This window comes from Perissodus microlepis, chromosome 10, assembly GCF_051167445.1.
Source record: "Perissodus microlepis isolate ML-2025 ecotype Zambia chromosome 10, ASM5116744v1, whole genome shotgun sequence".
Taxonomy (NCBI): Eukaryota; Metazoa; Chordata; class Actinopteri; order Cichliformes; family Cichlidae; genus Perissodus; species Perissodus microlepis.
In genome coordinates this window covers 10705467-10723126 of record NC_140470.1, presented here as the reverse complement: position 1 = coordinate 10723126, position 17660 = coordinate 10705467, and the positions used below count along the sequence as shown (strand labels likewise).

Here is a 17660-nt window from a genome sequence, read left to right as displayed (position 1 = left end):
CTGTTCACACCATGTCCGCACATTAAGATACAGTAACAAAAGTGGCAAAAGACAATTCTCAAAAGGCTATTTCACCTAACACACACACGCGCAACACCTCAACAACACACAAACAGCTGTGACTGCATGGATGTGTGTACTGTTGCAAAGAGCTTCACACAGCCTCTGTTCTAAATTACAACAAGCAAAAACATAGTTCGTATTCACTTTATGTAAATCATCCAAACGCAAAAAAAAGAAAAAGGAAAAAAACAATCCAAGGTCAGACTAATTTAGGTGACAAACTAATGGGAGCAGTTTTGTCCGTTGTTTCATTAATCGACATCGTAACCTGAAAAGACACAGCTGACAGCTGCTCTCGTGCAGTGTACAGTACGACGGGGGAGACTACAGCGCAGCATAAAGACTAGAATAAGGAGTGGTTTAACTCAGCATCAGACAGCTTGTGTCCTCGATAGGATGGAACATAAAGTTCTACCTCCAGGTTGTAAGCATGACTCACTCTGCCTCACACTATATAATCCCTGGGCTTTCCCATGCTTCTATGATTACTGGCCAGCAGAAAGCCTGACGGCAGTGGGCACGAGTTGTTGCCACTAAAAGAAGTGTGTGTGTGTGTGTGTGTGTGTGTGTGTGTGTGTGTGTGTGTGTGTGTGTGTGTGTGTGTGTGTGTGTGGTGGCGGCCTTGGGTTGAATGCCTTGTTATAGACAGCCACAATAATGCACACTAATTGGAAGTCCGGAAAATGCAAAGTGTTCCCTGTGTGCAGATCGCTGGGGCTGTAACACGAACGGGCAGCGGATGAGATAGAGAAGAGAGGGATGCGGGGCAAAACACGGACAGGTAAAGCGCACAGATAAATGAGAAGTGATGAGTGGAGAGGAGTAAAGTGATGGAGGAGAGGTACGTACTGCTGTAAAGGGTGTCGATCCAGGAGAGCCGGGGCAGGCCGCGAGCACTGAGGGGCTCCATCCTCTTTTCCTCTCCCTGTCTCAGTCGCTCTCCCTCTTTCTTATGTCTTCAGTTCTTCTCTGCAGCTGCTTTTTGCGTTGCCTCGCTTCTTTTCTCTTATCCTTGAAACGCAGCCTTCATCTCGCTCGGAGAAGCAAGAAAAACCATTTGGGGTAAAATGTCAGAAGGCACCCCGGGGTCCAACAGGCTGACAAGCAAGAGAGCTGAAGAAGGAGCGAAAGACTGAGAGGTGTGCGTCTGTGTGTGTGAGAGAGAAAACAACAGGCTGGAGACGGACACCGCCGACCGTTGCTAGGGAAAGGGAGAAGCACTCATTCTCTCTCGCTCTCTCTTTGGCTTGCTCTCTCACTCCCACCCACCCCTCCTCTCTCGCTCTCCTGATTCTGCGTGAATGCCTCATCAGCCTCACTCGCTGTCTCTCTCTCTCCCCCTCAGTGTCTTAGCAGCGTGTAGAAGCCGGAATTGAGAAGCCGTGCCTAATGACTGAAGCAGCGAGGTTTGCGGGATGTGAATCAACTGACAAAATCTCAGTTTCTCTCTTCATAAATGAAACCACTAAACCCACTAAAATCCAAAGTTGCTTTCACGATCTCCGTCTCTCCTTGCGCATTAGGTTAGCAGCTTTTTTCTTGCATGTAGATACAATTTGCTTACTCTGACTTTGTTGAGCACATCGGAGCTTGAATTTTTTTATCTTGTTCTTTAAATGTAGGTAAATGTTACTCAAGTTTTAAGAGAACTCTGCCTAAGGAAGTCAGTATTAAAACAATGTTGCAACATGAAATGCTAAGATCAAAAAACATCTTTGTGTCAGGGGTTCAGAAAACATCCTAAATAGCCTATTGTTAGCCTATTTTATAACTGCTCAGACTGAGGCTTTTTCTAAAATATAGAGGAAACATATACAGCCAAAGAGAAACCACACTTCAGAAAAAAAACTGGGTTACCTTGCCCTGATAAAAGTTTAATGTTAAATCCACTGTGTGATTATGTTTTGTTAATATAGCAATAACAAAGGTAAGTACGAAAGGTCTTTCTGTGGTTTTATGAGGCAAACTAGTCGTAGCTGCACTACATGATGAGTTCAAGATCACAGCCGCTCGGCTGAGACGCACAATTCACACTTTGTGTGAAACAGAGTCATTCATTTAGTTCAGAGAGAGAGAAACCGAGAGAGTGTGACGGGTTCACTTGTCACGGTTTAAGCTAGTTCTGTTCCCGTGGCAACGAAGAACATGAAAGCAACGCACACATGTGCATGTGTGTGTGTGTGTGTGTGTGTGCTGTGAAAATGTGCCTGCATACTGATGCTCTGTATAAGACGATATAATACAGACTCTATCATAGATGGCAATAGAAGAACCATGGAGCTGGTCTACTGTGTGCATCACCAGGAACAATAGCTAAAGAATATTTAGAATAAATGTCTGGAGCTCAGCCACAGCTGGATTTTTGAGGACTGAAACAGATGCATAGGGACTAAATAGTTCAAAGTTATTTTGAGAAGTTAAAAGGATGGGGTCAACGTTTATTCACTTTCCCCCCACTGTATCAGACTAGTTAAGGAATGTAAAGTGAGAAACCACTTAACTCCACCCTACTACCTGCTCCAGTGTTTCAGAATAAACGACGGCGACAAAGAAATTATAGCATTTTATTGCATTACAACCCAAAAAGAAGTTGGCATTTTCCACAATAGTGGCTGGGCTCTAGCGCAAAATCCAGGAAATCTTAATTTTTCAATATGCAATTAAAAATGTCGTGATGTGCTTTATTGATTTTTTTTAAATTAGCAGGCTTTAATGGGCACATTAGCACATTAGGTCTCCTGTTGCTCCCTGTTCCCAGAAAAAGACCTGGCAGTATTGCCACACAGCACTATTCCTCTTCATCAGGCCCAACGCCCGGTGAGTTTATTAAGGCATGTGCTACATAGGAGGCCAATCATCGGAGACGAGCATCGTGCCAGCGACAACAAAGCCTGATATGAAACGCTGCCCTCAAACCTCAGATCTCCTCCCCCTTCATCCTCCTCTAACCAGCATGGGGGAAGGAAAGATGGGAGGGTTGAGAGGCAGAAAAAACTTCAATTAGGACACAAAGGCTGACAGGAGGAACCCCACTGCTCTCTGCCTCTTCCCCCAACCTCTGCAGGCAGAGCACCTGGCCCCGAGCTCTGCTCTTTGTTAGTCTACAGCACGTGTATGTGCCAGCTGGAGGGAACGTACACGAGTTAAACGACCTGGCATCCCATGAGCCTCTCTTGGTCGTGTGTGTGTGTGTGTGTGTGTTCGCGTGTGTATCTGTCTCAAGGCATTTAATGTATTCCTGCATGTGTTAATGTACATCAGGGTTATTAATGAATATAAATGTGTCATTGTGATGGTGGGAAAGCACACAGGCGTGACAAAAACCACACACAAACTCAAGGCGTACACGCACAAAACACATGGGATTATGTAAAGGGAAAGCCAAGCGGGCAGAGAAGAACACGGGGCTGGTGAGTGGCACTTCATCAAATATAGATTGATCTACTGTACAGCCTTACACCTCCTTTGTCTTAAATCTGGGCCAACAGAGACAGACACACAGACACACACAGATGATTTAGGGTTTTGAAAGCAAGTCTGCCCGCCTCCTCTTTCCAAATACCTCATCGTTCAACGGGGATAGCCAAACAAAGAGAGCACACATGCCATGCTCAAACACACAAACTGTATTTACACCAAACTGCGTGTTCTGAAGACATTCTGGAGCTTCACAAAGCTACATTTAGAAAATATGAATAAACAGTCAAACTGTGTAATACAAAGCCATTAGTAACTGTCTCTGAACCCTCCCAAACACACACAATTTCAGTCTCTTCAAAGTTCAGCACGTCAACAATGCGTCGTTCTCTATAAAGGTTAACTTTCAACAGCAGTCCTCTACTATGTGTGCGTGTGTGTGGTTGCTGGACAAGATCTAGATGTAAGGCACTCATTTTCTTTAGTGTATCCACACAGAGATACACACTTTTTTCCCTCAAGACAGATCACGGATTGTGTTGGAGAGACACGATGTTCCTTTGTGTCACAGACAACATCTACTCAGAGTTTCCCCTTAATTGGACACTTTATTTAAACAATTACATGCTTGTGTGTTACAAAAAGGCCACACATCAGTAGCCAGCACAGCATGAAATGTAGACCACACAAAAAAAACTGGATATTTAAAAAAGAAAAAAATCTATCTTTGCTTTTGATTAGGTGTGTCATCCCACTGTGAGCTAATGTGAACAAAGGACACTGGATGTGGATGCGTACTGTGTGATACTCACAGGCATATTTAGGCCCTGCAGAAATCAATGGACATGCATCTGGGACAGCTTTTAACAGCTTGAACTGAAAGTAAGCTTTATAGACAGCTATTACAAAACATCAGAGAAAGCTGGAACTCAAAGTGGATAAAAAGCAAAAAATTATGATGCTTTATAAAATTTAAAAGCTCCTAAAACATCACACAGCATGTCCTTTGAGTATACAACTGCACAATTAATTTCTTAATCATTCCAAAAGGTCTGCTGTAATCACGTTTAGATTTTTCCTTTATCTTTTGCTTGGTTCGGTGTGTAATCACAACAAGGCTCTAACTAACAAGAACCTGATAAATCCCAGCTTCCATAAAAAGACACGATGATGCATTTATTTTATTCCCCATTTTGTGACTGTTGTGTTTCCTGCACTTCACTTGAAATTTCAACAAAGATTTCCTGTCATGAAGGAGGAAGTCGCTGTGGTCAAACTGTGGTGTATTAGAGTGTGAGTGCGTAATTTGGCGGCACAGCATCCCACCAGCCAATCAAACTGCTATACACTCCTCTCCCACCCCTCTATTCTCCCTTTTCTACCCAGATACCCCTACCCCACCTCACTCCACCAACCCCAACCATATCCACCCCTTTCTGCTCTTCGACCCCGACCACAGGCCTGCGGGGGTGACTGGGTGGAGGTGGCAGCGTCTATGTGTGTGCGTCTGTGTGTGTGGTGCTACTCTTTCCCTTCAACCCCACTGGCTAACCGCGGGAACGTGAACTGGCTGATGAAAATAAATGAAAACAATTTTTTAAAAAAAAGAAGACGACGAGGACCAGGGTGGGAGTCTAAACCCTTCAACATCCTGATTATTCAACAACCCCCCCACGCCCACACTTCCAGCATTCTTGGTTGATGTGCATACGTGAGTGGGGCTGCGCACGCAGGAAGCAGACAGCTGTGTTTCCAAATAAGTGAATTCAAACAAGCCTAATGAAGCACTGGAGCGAAACACACCTCACAAACATATAAAAAAAAATTTGACAATAAGCACGAATGGAATTGGTGACATCAAAGCGAAAATATTCACTGAATTAAAGTGAACTCTTCTTCCAAATCACAGAGACTCTCTAAGTGGAAGCAACAATGATTCACATCTACAGATTAACTGCTACACACACAATATATTAGAATTTCACTGCAATAATGTCAGCATTTTATTACCGTTAAATTAGTTATGATATATATGGATATAGATGCCAATCAATAAACTCCACTACAGTCGTCTACACTGTAAGGAAGTCCAAACATGCTCCTTGGAGACTGATGATGACATTTTCTCGAGATGTGTGTTTTTCCCACAAATCCCTTTGTTTTGGGGGTTGGGGGAGATGGCAGCAGGGACGAGCAATGACGATGCATTATTAAAAAGCCCGGAGTGCAGCACTGATGAATGTGCGCCTATTAAATGAGAATGTCTGAGATCATTGTTTTATTATGTGTTACTGTCTGCTGGTCGCTTTATTTTGAAGTAAAATCAAGCGCAAAAATAAGTCATTTGTCTCTCAGCCGTTGTCATAATCACTGCTTTTTTCTCGGTTCAGCAGCTCAAGGTTTTTACCAGTCCTGAAATATGGTCAGAGTCATTCATCCAACACTCAGTTCTTTGACTCCATTCCTGCTCCCTCTGTGCTCCATGAACATGTGTTATTAAAGTAACACCAACTCTTAACAGCCTTCTATCCAATTCACAAAGCTTTTGCCTACACACACAAAAAAAGGCAACAGAACATGTGTGTGTGTGTGCGTGCGTGTGTGCGTGCGTGCGTGCGCATCACAGCATGTGCTTTGGCAGGCGAGATCCACCGTCACCTCATTTGTCCTGGATCTCATCCTTAACTCCTCCACCATCCAATTATTTGGAACGACAGTGTCTAGCAGACCCCTGTGACATGTGTCTGTGTGTGTGTGTGTGTCTGTGTGTGTGTGTGTCTGTGTCTGTGTCTGTGTGTGTGTGTGCTGTGTTAACCCATTTATGATAAGATAGAGCTTCCTTAAATACAATCCTTGGCATGTTTGTGTCAAGGAGACAGGAAGAGAAAGGGACAAAGAGATGTGTGTGTGTGCGAGGGAAATGCTGTTTATCTGGTGTCTGTCCAATCACAGCTTGATTGAGTTGATTTCCACATTGACCTCAATAGATCAAAGCGAATTCAGCTGGCATAGGATGAATATGCTCTGCCGCTAGTGCGCTCTCTGTTTCACTCTCTCACTCACACACACACACACACACACACACACACACACACACACACAGAAAACACATGTGGATTTATGCAGTTTGCAGATCATTAGTGGTTATTTCCCACATATACACAGGGAGCTTATTTTATGTGTGAAACCATCCCAGTGAGGTAACAACACAACGCTGCACAATAACACAGTTTGCCTGTTTGTTTGTACTCGACAAACCTAATTGTTGCTTAAGTTATGCCAACAAAGTGCTAAGCCACCATCGGGTTAGCGGTAACAAAGACTAAAAGCACACGGGAACGTGGAAAGAGAGAACAGCAAAGAAATCTAAATTAAGAACTACTGCACTCTAGTGTTTAGCGTCGGTCAACACAAGCTAAGACACCCAAACAAAGACCTTCACTGTGCGCACTGGATGGAAATATTGTATGAAAAGATGAGAAAATAGCTGGGCGTGTATTTGTTATTAGACTCTGTGTCAGACAAACTACTGAGTCTGTGAGCAGCAGTAATAAGTGGAAAGGAGAACATCTTCAACAGCTCAAGTTTGAGCACAAACCCACTTAAAATCCCATCACTTTAAACCTCTGCTCATAACAGTATCTTAAGATGGCACTCCTGCAATTTAGTGTTGCCCATAAAACTTGAAGACTCACAGGGGGGACGTTAACAGAAGAACAGACAAAATCAAAACGAGAGAGATTGAAATATCCGTCAGTATCAGTCAAGCTCTTAAAAAGCTGGGACCTACAAGTTTCTGCAACAGTAAAAAGAATATCAGCTGAATACCAATCTAAGGCTTAGTGTGTTGTTTTGTATCATACCTGGATATATGACAGAATTACAGGAGCACTGCTGCACAAAGCCAGTGCCACAGGACCTGTCAGAAATATGACTGGCTCCTAGTAGTACACCAGGATTAAGCTTCAGAAGGGATGTTGGGATGATTTTTATAACTGTTTTTAGCTACAAAGCAGAGATTTACCATTTCCAATGAAGGAGAATGAATGAATGAATGAACGGAAAGTAAAAGTACTGTGATTCTAGACTGTGTGTTGCTTGCTTATGTTCTGAAAGTAAACCTGGTCAACCAATGAGATGTGAGAACAATTCAGCCCCAAACATGACATTATTTTCACACGATAGCTGATCTTAACAGTGGATGCAGTAATACTGATAATGGATACTGTCTTTCGCCACTAGCTCACAGACATAAATACATAAATAAATACTATAAATACAATTTCTAAAACACATTTGATTTTATTGTTACATAAAACTGCATATTGGACGATTTTTAAAACCTACAGTTTAAACTTGATGTAAAACAAGTTAAAAAACAAACACACAAATCATCAATTTTATGATTTGTTTTGCATTATCTGACCAAAAGTGACCTCTTGCATTGGTCTACCATTATGTATGCATTCATAAGCTTTATGTAGACCTTCCTTCATTCATGTTTCTTTCAAACACTAAAGGCAGTCTTAAAAATTTGATACATCTCAGCATATTATAACCTGCAGACATTGCCTTGATGAGCTCTGCAGATTCAGGATTACTTTCACTTGAATCATTAAACAAAGAAAAACCATTAAGATCATAACCTTATAAAAGAAACACTGCTGCTGTTAAAGATGTCCACACGAGGGTGCTGTAGCCATCTAGTCCACATCCAATGGACCACCTCCCACTGGTGGGAAATCCATCTAGCATTAGGTCTCATGCAGCATACCGAGATATTCAGGTTTTTACATTCCAGGGCACTTTTTGTAGAACCAGGGCAGGTACTGAAAAGTGAACCAGCATTTTTGGAAGCTATGAGGTGTTATCAGTGGTTCACAACAACCTACTGCATTCTGTCAAAGAGAGATTCAGAAATCAAGGAAAAATTCAAAATGTTAGGTGTCTGCTGCTCCATAAAGCTGCATAAATACAGCTACTGATACTGTGCAGCAGAGCTGAGTGTGCTTGATGGTTGAGCTTCAGAAAGCTTTGTTATCTAGTTTGCACTCCCCCGGAGTCAGGTTAACAGTATCATCAGGATAGAGTACACCCTCCACACACACACAGACACATGAGAAGAAACCAAAGAGAGAGTGAAAGATGCTTTGTAGAACATTAGCAGATCTCTCTCCATTCATCCTGATAAGTTTGTTTTGTTTAATAAATGCATGGCCAGAGAAACAGACAGCCCTGCCACACATTTTTGTACCTTTCTGCTTCAACTGAAAAATAAAACAAACCAATTATTATTAGCTGAATACACACTGGCATTGAGGTTTTTAGGATTAATGAGGACTCATTACGCTCTTGTTTTGCGTTTCATATGGTAGAGGATTGCAAACGTGGACAACTTTTAAACAGCAAGGTCAACATGTGTGCAAGTAAAACTTGTGAGCCAAAGACTGTGCTCTGCCATGCCTGGCTCACAGCTTCACACAGTAAACTGTGATGCTGTAAGCACAGCAGCCCCACCCATATTATATTTCGCTTTTACGAGGGGCAGCCAATCAAAAGATCGCAGGCTTAAAGGCTGGGTGAAGTGAGCTGGGTGAAATGAAGAGCTTATTTCAGACAGTAGATGAACTGAGAGAATGTACAAACAGCCAGCAAAAGATATTGATTATTTCCAAGAGCAATTCATGCAAAGCTACTTTCAAAATGGGCCTTATTGAGGGTTACTATGCACAAAAGCACAAACTGTCCACACAAAGGGAAAGAGTCTAATAAATACAGATTATATGTTTCATTAGTTTTTTTGAGTTTTTATTGATTTTTAAGTCTACTTTAAATTTAACTATCCATCCATCCATCTTCATCCGCTTTATCCGAGGCCGGGTCGCAGGGGCAGCAGCCTAAGCAGAGAAGCCCAGACCTCCCTCTCCCCAGCCACCTCCTCCAGCTTATCCGGGGGATCACCAAGGAGTTCCCAGGCCAGCCGAGAGATATAATCTCTCCAGCGTGTCCTGGGTCTGCCCCGGGGCCTCCTCCCGGTGGGACATGCCCGGAACACCTCACCCAGGAGGCGCCCAGGAGGCATCCTTGTCAGATGCCAGAACCACCTCAGCTGGCTCCTTTCGATGTGGAGGAGCAGCGGCTCTACTCTGAGCCCCTCCCGGATGGCCGAACTTCTCACCCTATCTCTAAGGGAGAGGCCAGCCACCCTTCGGAGGAAGCTCATTTCCGCCGCTTGTATCCGCGATCTCGTTCTTTCGGTCACTACCCACAGCTCGTGGCCATAGGTGAGGGTAGGGACGTAGATCGACCCGTAAATTGAGAGCTTCGCTTTTACACTCAGCTCCCTCTTCACCACAATGGACCGGTGCAGCGTCCGCATCACTGCAGCCGCAGCACCAATCCGTCTGTCGATCTCCGGCTCCCTTCTCCCATCACTCGCGAACAAGACCCCGAGATACTTGAACTCCTCCACTTGGGGCAGGAACTCATCCCCGACCCGGAGTGGGCACTCCACCCTTTTCCGGCTGAGAACCATGGCCTCAGATTTGGAGGTGCTGATCCTCATTCCCGCTGCTTCACACTCGGCTGCGAACCGTTCCAGTGCGAGCTGGAGGCCATCACCCGATGAAGCCAACAGAAACACATCATCTGCAAAAAGCAGAGCTGAGATTCTGAGGCCACCGAAGTGAAAGCCCTCCGCCACTTGGTTGCACCTAGAAATCCTGTCCATAAAAATTATGATCAGAATCGGTGACAAAGTGCAGCCCTAAATTTAACTAATTGATCTAATTTACTTAATTTATTGTTTTTTCACAAGTTTGAATGTGTAGTTTCAGTTAAGTATAATAACTTTGGTGTATGTTAACTTACTTAATTTTACGCTTGAATAAATCAATCCCTACTTCCTTTTTGGGGGGGCGTGTTTTTGTTTGCATACAAAAATTTTGTATGCAGGAAATCCCAGTATAATAGGGTGTGTTGTGTGAGAAAAAATGCGCCAACAAGTGATCGTTACGCATGAGAACATAACACAGTACGCCAGGTTAAAGTCTCGTCAATACAGAGAAATCACGGCAAATGTGGAGTAACGAATAAAATAACTTACAAAAAAGAAGAAGAACATAGTCAAGGAAAGTTACACAATTAGCATGGCCTTAAATGAAATCCTTGGAGCAAACAGCGCTGTCAGTGACGTGCTCTCAGTTCCTTTGCCAAGACCTCGCGGCTAAAAGAGCAATTATGACAGAGCCCCAACAGACAGCGTCTGATTCTTCAAGACTGAACCAACAGCCTGAATAAAGCAGGAGGAGTGATCCTCCTCCAGGTATAATGCTACATCGACTCCTTTAACCACTGACCCACAGGTTCTGGGTATCTCGGGTTTCACAGCGACACTTTATACCCAACAGAAGCCACTCCTGTGACTTGAAGAGTAATTCCCTCCGCACCCCCTCACGTATCTCTACCACGGACTTTGCATTCCTGGCAAATGCTGTGAACGTTTAGATCAAGTGGTTTCAAAATGCAAAGCGTTTCACCTGCTAATTGTCCATCTGTTTCCATCTCCGCTCGGCAAGAAGAGGAAGCGAAAGTGATGACTGTGGAAAATGATGTCCTTAAGAAACTGCAAACTGAGAATCTGGGTAAAGGTGTATTAACGCCGTACAAACAAATGCCTTGAGGTCACAGGAGGAAACAACCGATTGGGGTTGGGGGATGGGAGATGCAAGTTTGGGTCATGAGAACAAGTCCTGGCAGGTGAGAAGGCTAAAAACCTCCTTATTATTGAAGTCTATGAAAACACGCATATATTTTCAGGTTTAAACAAGGATCCCATCTGACACAGTAACACCATCAACACGAGGACTTCGCACACCAGCAGGTTGAATGTAACAGTGTTTTCACAGCTCTATTATTGTCAACCTACATATCTGAAATTTGGAAGTGGTTACTGAAAATTATATTCTCATAACATGCTCACTAAACTGTGGTAATGCCCTGCTATAAAATAAAAGAGGGCAGACCACATATGTCGCTAGTCCATTTACCAGAAACTAACCTTTCTAAACATGTGGTTATGAGATGTTGCATGCTGAAAAAAAGGAACATTGTTTTCTCAAGTTTTGTTCTCCCTTTTAGCCAAAGTCCAAGTCTGCAGACATCTTCTGCATTTAGCTTCTGTGTGCAACATAGGATTGTGAAAATGGGTATCATTTACAAGGTAGAGTAAATCCAAATCCCTCAATTTCCTGCTTCTGCTGGATTAAAACTTGACAACTTCACAATATAGCACGCTCACTGCGAATGAGTTCACTCGTAAAAATACCCTGATGCCACACGGCTGGTGCACAAATTATGTCAAGACTGAAAGAGTGATAAAATCTGACAGGTGCTGTAGTGTCTGTGTGAAATCTCTAATAAACTAACTGATAAATTCAGTTAAATATGTACAACTGTAAAAAACAGCCAAACTGGTGTTCAGTCTAACATAATAGAGCATCACAACTGACTGTAGTTTGAAGGATGTTGTTTTCTGCACCTGTTAATAAAATGTAATCAATAAACACGATATAAATTCTAACTCACTTACATCGGTATTCTTGCCTTAATCTTTAAGCACTTATATTTCATAATGCATTTTCCATTTCATGCTAAACGTCACGTTTTTACAAGCAGTGGTGCTCGTGCTGATTAAAAAAATAAAAAACAGAATTAGGGTAATATGGATTTTGCTTCATAGCAAAGTTCAGGTCATTACATTATTATAAGCACATATAGTAGCGTTACACCACAGCTGAGCAACAACAAGCTTCTTAATAGTTCACTTCCCCAATATTTTAGCCCTTTAAACTACCTCAAAATCTTTAACATCATCAAGTCAAAAATCTCTAAAAGGTCTGATTATGAAATAAAACCTCATGTATTGATCCCAGTTAGGGGAAATTTTTTGGCATCATGAAATAAAACCAGGCTTCTATAAACGGATCTGCAAAATTTAGCTTTCATTCAGAGCAAATGGAAAGTGAAACACATTTCACAGCAATTCTTCCTTGGTTTTTGGGTCACTTCGTTCTATCAAACTACAATTCACACTACATAATGTCTTGGGGTTTTTTTTGGGTTTTTTTTACTTATTATTTACGTGTAGGAACTGAAAGCAGCAGTCTCAACAGATTACATAACTTGCACCAGGATTCAGAGAAGTGAACATTAAGTACCAGGCTGACAGTGTTTTAGAAGCATGCAGGGCTCTGTGGGTGCACTGTGCACCCTGGTGTCTTACCACATTCACACACACCACACTGGGGTCTCCATGGCAGCCATATCTGTCAGCCAATCATAAGTGACCTGCCTCTGAGTGTCTCTGATTTTAGATTTAGAGCATGTTGTTTTTTTGGGGGGGGTTCCCCCCACTTTTGTTAATGTTAATAAAAGAGTAGCACTGTTTCTATGTCAGCATGCAAATCACACCTATATTAAGACTGATGAGAGATAGAAATGCATCAACGGTTTGTTTGGTTTAAGCCCACCTCCCCGCCCCCCCCCCCCCCACCCCCCCGCCCCCCACCCTCTTTCCACACACACGAAGAAACACAAATAACATTGACACTTTCCAAAACTAAAATAGAACTTATAATCTGTTTCAGATGATACAAATTCTGTTTAAATGAAAGAGATTAGAGAGAACGATTAACAAATATCTGGTACGCTTACTCGAATCCTACAAAGTTAAGTTATGGAGAAAAACTGACACTGGAAAGCTTGAATCTAGTTTGAATGTAACCTGTTGTTTCTTTACCAATGAAAAACTGCAATATAAAGTCATTTTAAACACAACTGGCCAATTTCCTTGGAAAAACTCTTGAATTGGCAGGATTTTCTCTTCTTATTTACAATACGTGGCAGTAAATTAAAAAAAATTAGCTTTTGGACACTAGTTAGAAAGAATAACAAGGAAATGACATTTTAAATATCAAATTATTCTAAGCTGCTTTCATACTACATTCAAGTACACACAAATGGTTCTCTCCTTTCAGCTATATGAATCAGTTAACTGACAGGAAAACCACAACTCTCAGGCTCTCCTAGATCGTGCAGGTGCTCATCTTGATTTCAACTGAGAGAAATTCATGTCTAGAAGTGAGCCTGCACTTCCTGTCCATGCATTCCCCTGTGTTAAAATCCTGCTGAGTGCAATAATGTGAAATGAAACTCGGTGAGAGAGATAGCGTCGTTGTTTGTCTCCGTGTTTGTTTAGAAATGGGTTAAATGAGGGTGAAAGTAAGGAGTAATTCAGCTCAGCCCTGTCCCACAGGACATGGAAAGAAACCACTTATTACTGACTTGAGAGCACAGGGTTTTTTTTTTCCTAGATTACATAAACTTTAGAAAGGTTAGCCTCTTCCTTCTCTTCTTAATGAGGAAATCTTTCTCACATAGTTGTGTCCCTGTAACAAACCCCTGAGAGGGCCACACCTTTTTTTGTTTAAGACGAACAAACAAGTCCAGGGAGCAACGTACACCTGCACCCAAAACGGTAAACTAGTGAAAAATTAGGAAACAAAAGCAAAGATTGGATCCTGGAGTCATATTATTAGAATAATGCACACAATGGTGCTACTAACTTTTTTTTAAATCACAAATTTAACATGCTCTCCATTTGAAATAATACACCGAACACTAAAGCCCAATGTAATGACCCCCAAATCATCTTGATGTTTCAAAGACTACTTTCACTTCTCACAGGTAGTGGTTTTCACCAGGAGGACATTGCATCACAGGGCTTTGGTTCACACGGGGCTTTGTGTCAGGTGACAACAGCTGAAGTGCGTCATTTGAAAGTGGGATTGCACTGAGAAAAATTCTGCTATGTCGAAAAAAAAACAACAGAAAAAGAACACCACAAGTCACCGAGGCCGAGTTAGGTTTAACTAGCACAGAGGGGAAAGACGTTACACGCGCAGGTTACAAATTTTGGTTTTGCGCATGACGGTGCAAACGTAGTGGTGTCTTACTTGCAGCATGGCAGCAACTTCAAATAACATAAAAACCTTCTTCACCCACAGAAGAGGAAGAGTTCTGCAGCAGATGCTATGGCCCCCACAAATTGCATATAATGTAGCCACGAGCAGAGTCTTGATGTCAAGATTATAGTTTCAGTTTGGTAAGAAATAGACGCTACTGAGACAAACCGAGACATCTACAGAACATTTTTTACCATTTAATGCATTTAATTGATGGATCTGTAAAACATTAACAGCATCATCCAAAGCATCTTCAGCAGTGCCTAAAACCTGTGTGCACTATTACCTCTGTAACAATCTTTATAAAGCAGCACTTCACTTTGACTTTTGCCTGCATGCATGCACTTGTGCACACGCTGTGCTAGATGTACAATGAGCGCCAAGCAGCATTCGGCTTTCTTATTTGCATTGCACGTCCTGACTGTGCATTTCACATCTCTGCTGTAGAGCTAAGGTCAAGGCTTTCGCAAACAAATACAAATTTTCAGGCCCACATCCATCTCACAAGCAGGCAATGATGCTGCAAAACCCACACCTCCTCCACCATCACAGATACATCCTGCCTGCTTCCCCGCGACGCATTCATCACCAAGGTAACACAGGAACAAGTTGAACCATAAATAGGATTTTAGCTTTGAGGACTTTGACATGGATTATTTGAGTGCTTCTACTGTGAAGAGATTTCAGATTTGATGGATATAAAAAAATATATATTCAAAAAAAAACCCATAAGGGTAGATCATTGTACACGATATACTCAAGATATTGATGGTGAGACCTTTCCTTGTTATATTCCTTATATATAAGGTTCCAATGCAGGCTGGCTACTAATCATGTGACACAAGCTCAGACTGCTCTAAAACACCCAATTCCAGGCATTTTTTCTACTGCTGAATCTGCATGACATCAAAGGAAGGAGATATTCCCAATATAGTCATCTCAGACACACGGCTCTGGCCGTGAGCACTGAAGTTCCACCCACTTGCTCTTTAAACCTTTTGTTTGCAAGTGACGACCTATTAGAAGAGAGCGGAGAAGACAGCAGACAAATGATGGGCTCCATTAACGCCCAGCATAGAATAAATAAATAAAGATTACTTTGGACTGGGAACCATGTAAAACTAGTCTAGTAGAATTCAAGATAGAAAATACAGCACATGAAATGAGCAGAATAGTCTTTTTAAACATAGTAGGAATTGTAAATTTGAGACCTCAATTGGTCATTTGAGATAATCAATTGCCAACAAAAATAAATACGACTCATTTTTGGTCTTTTATTTCACAGTTTTACCTTTTAATTCACAACTACAGCAAAGTAAAACGATGCTTATGCATTCAATGGTTACGTTTATGGAGGCTTTCATACTCTTAACTGATTTAGGTTTAGGTTTGACTGTACCTATCTATCTTAGCTCTGTTGCCTAGGAAATTCGTATGACGGGGCAGCATGTGGGGAGAGATTACACTGATTTAAGGTTACTTTTGTTTTCTCAGAACTGGCCACCACAGTGTCAAATATTTACTTTGCAGTAAGTCGGTGCCCTAGCTCGAGCTGTCAAACTGTCATATAGGTGTGAGCACCCACAGCATATGCTGAAGCTTCAGAGGCTGAGAACTGGAGATCATAATTTTAAGGGAAGAGCACAAGCTTCCATTTACACCACTGAAAATGGAAACAACATGACAAGCACATTGTTCCAATGGTGCACATACTACTTGGGACAGGTCTGGACAAGTGCCGCTTATCTGGAATAAGAAAAAGGAAACTCAAAGGAAAACTAGAAATGTGGGTGCCGTATTCAACAATTATTTCCTAATAGAGTGACAAAACATGCTTATTCCACGGGCTTCTTTTCTTACTTAGTGATAAAACAGGTGAAATTTCTATTAAAAATAATAAGCATTTTCTTTATTGTGCCTATTTTTTTTTTTTTTTTTTTTTTTTTTTTTACTTTTTTTTGTGCAGTTAGACATGAAAAGCCACATTAGCAGCATGACACGGCAAGCCTGCCTGGTGGGGAAACTGCAGTTCAATCAATCAATCAATCAAGGCTTTATTCGCCACGTGCAGGTTGCCCTGCAGTGAAATAGGACCCCCCCCAGCCCGACCTTACACACACAACACAGACATCACATGGGGATACAGGTCGGTGATCGGTAGCGTTACAGAAAAAAAACACTGAAATATACACTACAATGGGAAAGTACAAGAGGAAAAAAAGAGACCTCTACTCATGCTGGGCTCCTGGGAGGACAGCATGAGAACAGGAAACAAAAAAACTCCTCTACACAAAAAAGCACATAAATGTCCACAGTACAACATTATGGAACACGTGACCAGCCAGTTAACCGTCAAAGAATAGTAGTACAAGAAACCCGGCAGATTTTTGGAGAAACTAAAGTTCATTTGCTCTGATGAGCAAATCTAAAGAGTGTAAGGTCAGTGGAGATGCTATTTTGAATTTTAGAGTACCTAGAAAATTATCAGAGTATGTCTTTTCCACAAGTTTTTCATCCCAACAATAGATCTGCACCTCTTTTTGTCCATGTTTCCCTGAGAATCTCTGCAAAATTGGTGTTAAAAAAAAAGAGCAGCTATAGGTACTTGTGATATATTTGAACACCATCACTAGGAGGGAAAGGACAGCAGTTATTGCTTCACTTAACAGGAATAACTTCTAAACCAGTGTTTTGTCTCTGACATCAGCTTGCTGAACTTCTTACGTGGAAAATTCCTTTCTTTAAAAGTTGTTGCTAGACTTTCTCAGAGCTTCCTGTTTCAAGTGCCCCCACAGCATTTCAGTGCAATTCACTGCTTCTGTCTGTCATGCAAGTCAGCTTTATGGAATCTCAGTTTCTGACTTGACCCTCATGCACTTTGACAGCAAGAGTTGCGATAAAATTTTAGGGTTATTTTTGAATTTGCCCTTAGACTGAACTTACCCAGGTTGGCCGTAAGCAGCCACCTGAAACCTACTTGAAGTTTATTTCCCTTAATTTGAAGAGTTTATTTCCTTTATCTGTGTGTCCTGGTTAATGAAGAGCACTTAAAAACTTGGCACAGTCACAGTACACCCTTCAAAATATCAAAGAAATCCGCAAACAAAACATCAGCCTCATTTACACCATCGTTTCTTTTTGTGGCATTATTTTTGA

General features: G+C 41.9%; 1 protein-coding gene across 2 annotated transcripts in view; it reads right to left on the bottom strand.

Annotated features, from left to right (window-relative positions):
• Window positions 1-17660, bottom strand: part of abr (ABR activator of RhoGEF and GTPase) — a 120770-nt gene that overhangs the window by 97229 nt on the left and 5881 nt on the right. The window contains exon 1 of one of the 2 annotated variants that reach the window (XM_084941890.1): window positions 913-1298. The exons of the other annotated variant lie outside the window; for it this stretch is intronic. Coding sequence (XP_084798016.1) covers window positions 913-973 — 61 coding nt within the window. The 5' untranslated portion in view covers window positions 974-1298. Of the gene's footprint in view, window positions 1-912; window positions 1299-17660 lie in introns of those variants that run through there. 2 annotated transcript variants of the gene reach the window in all.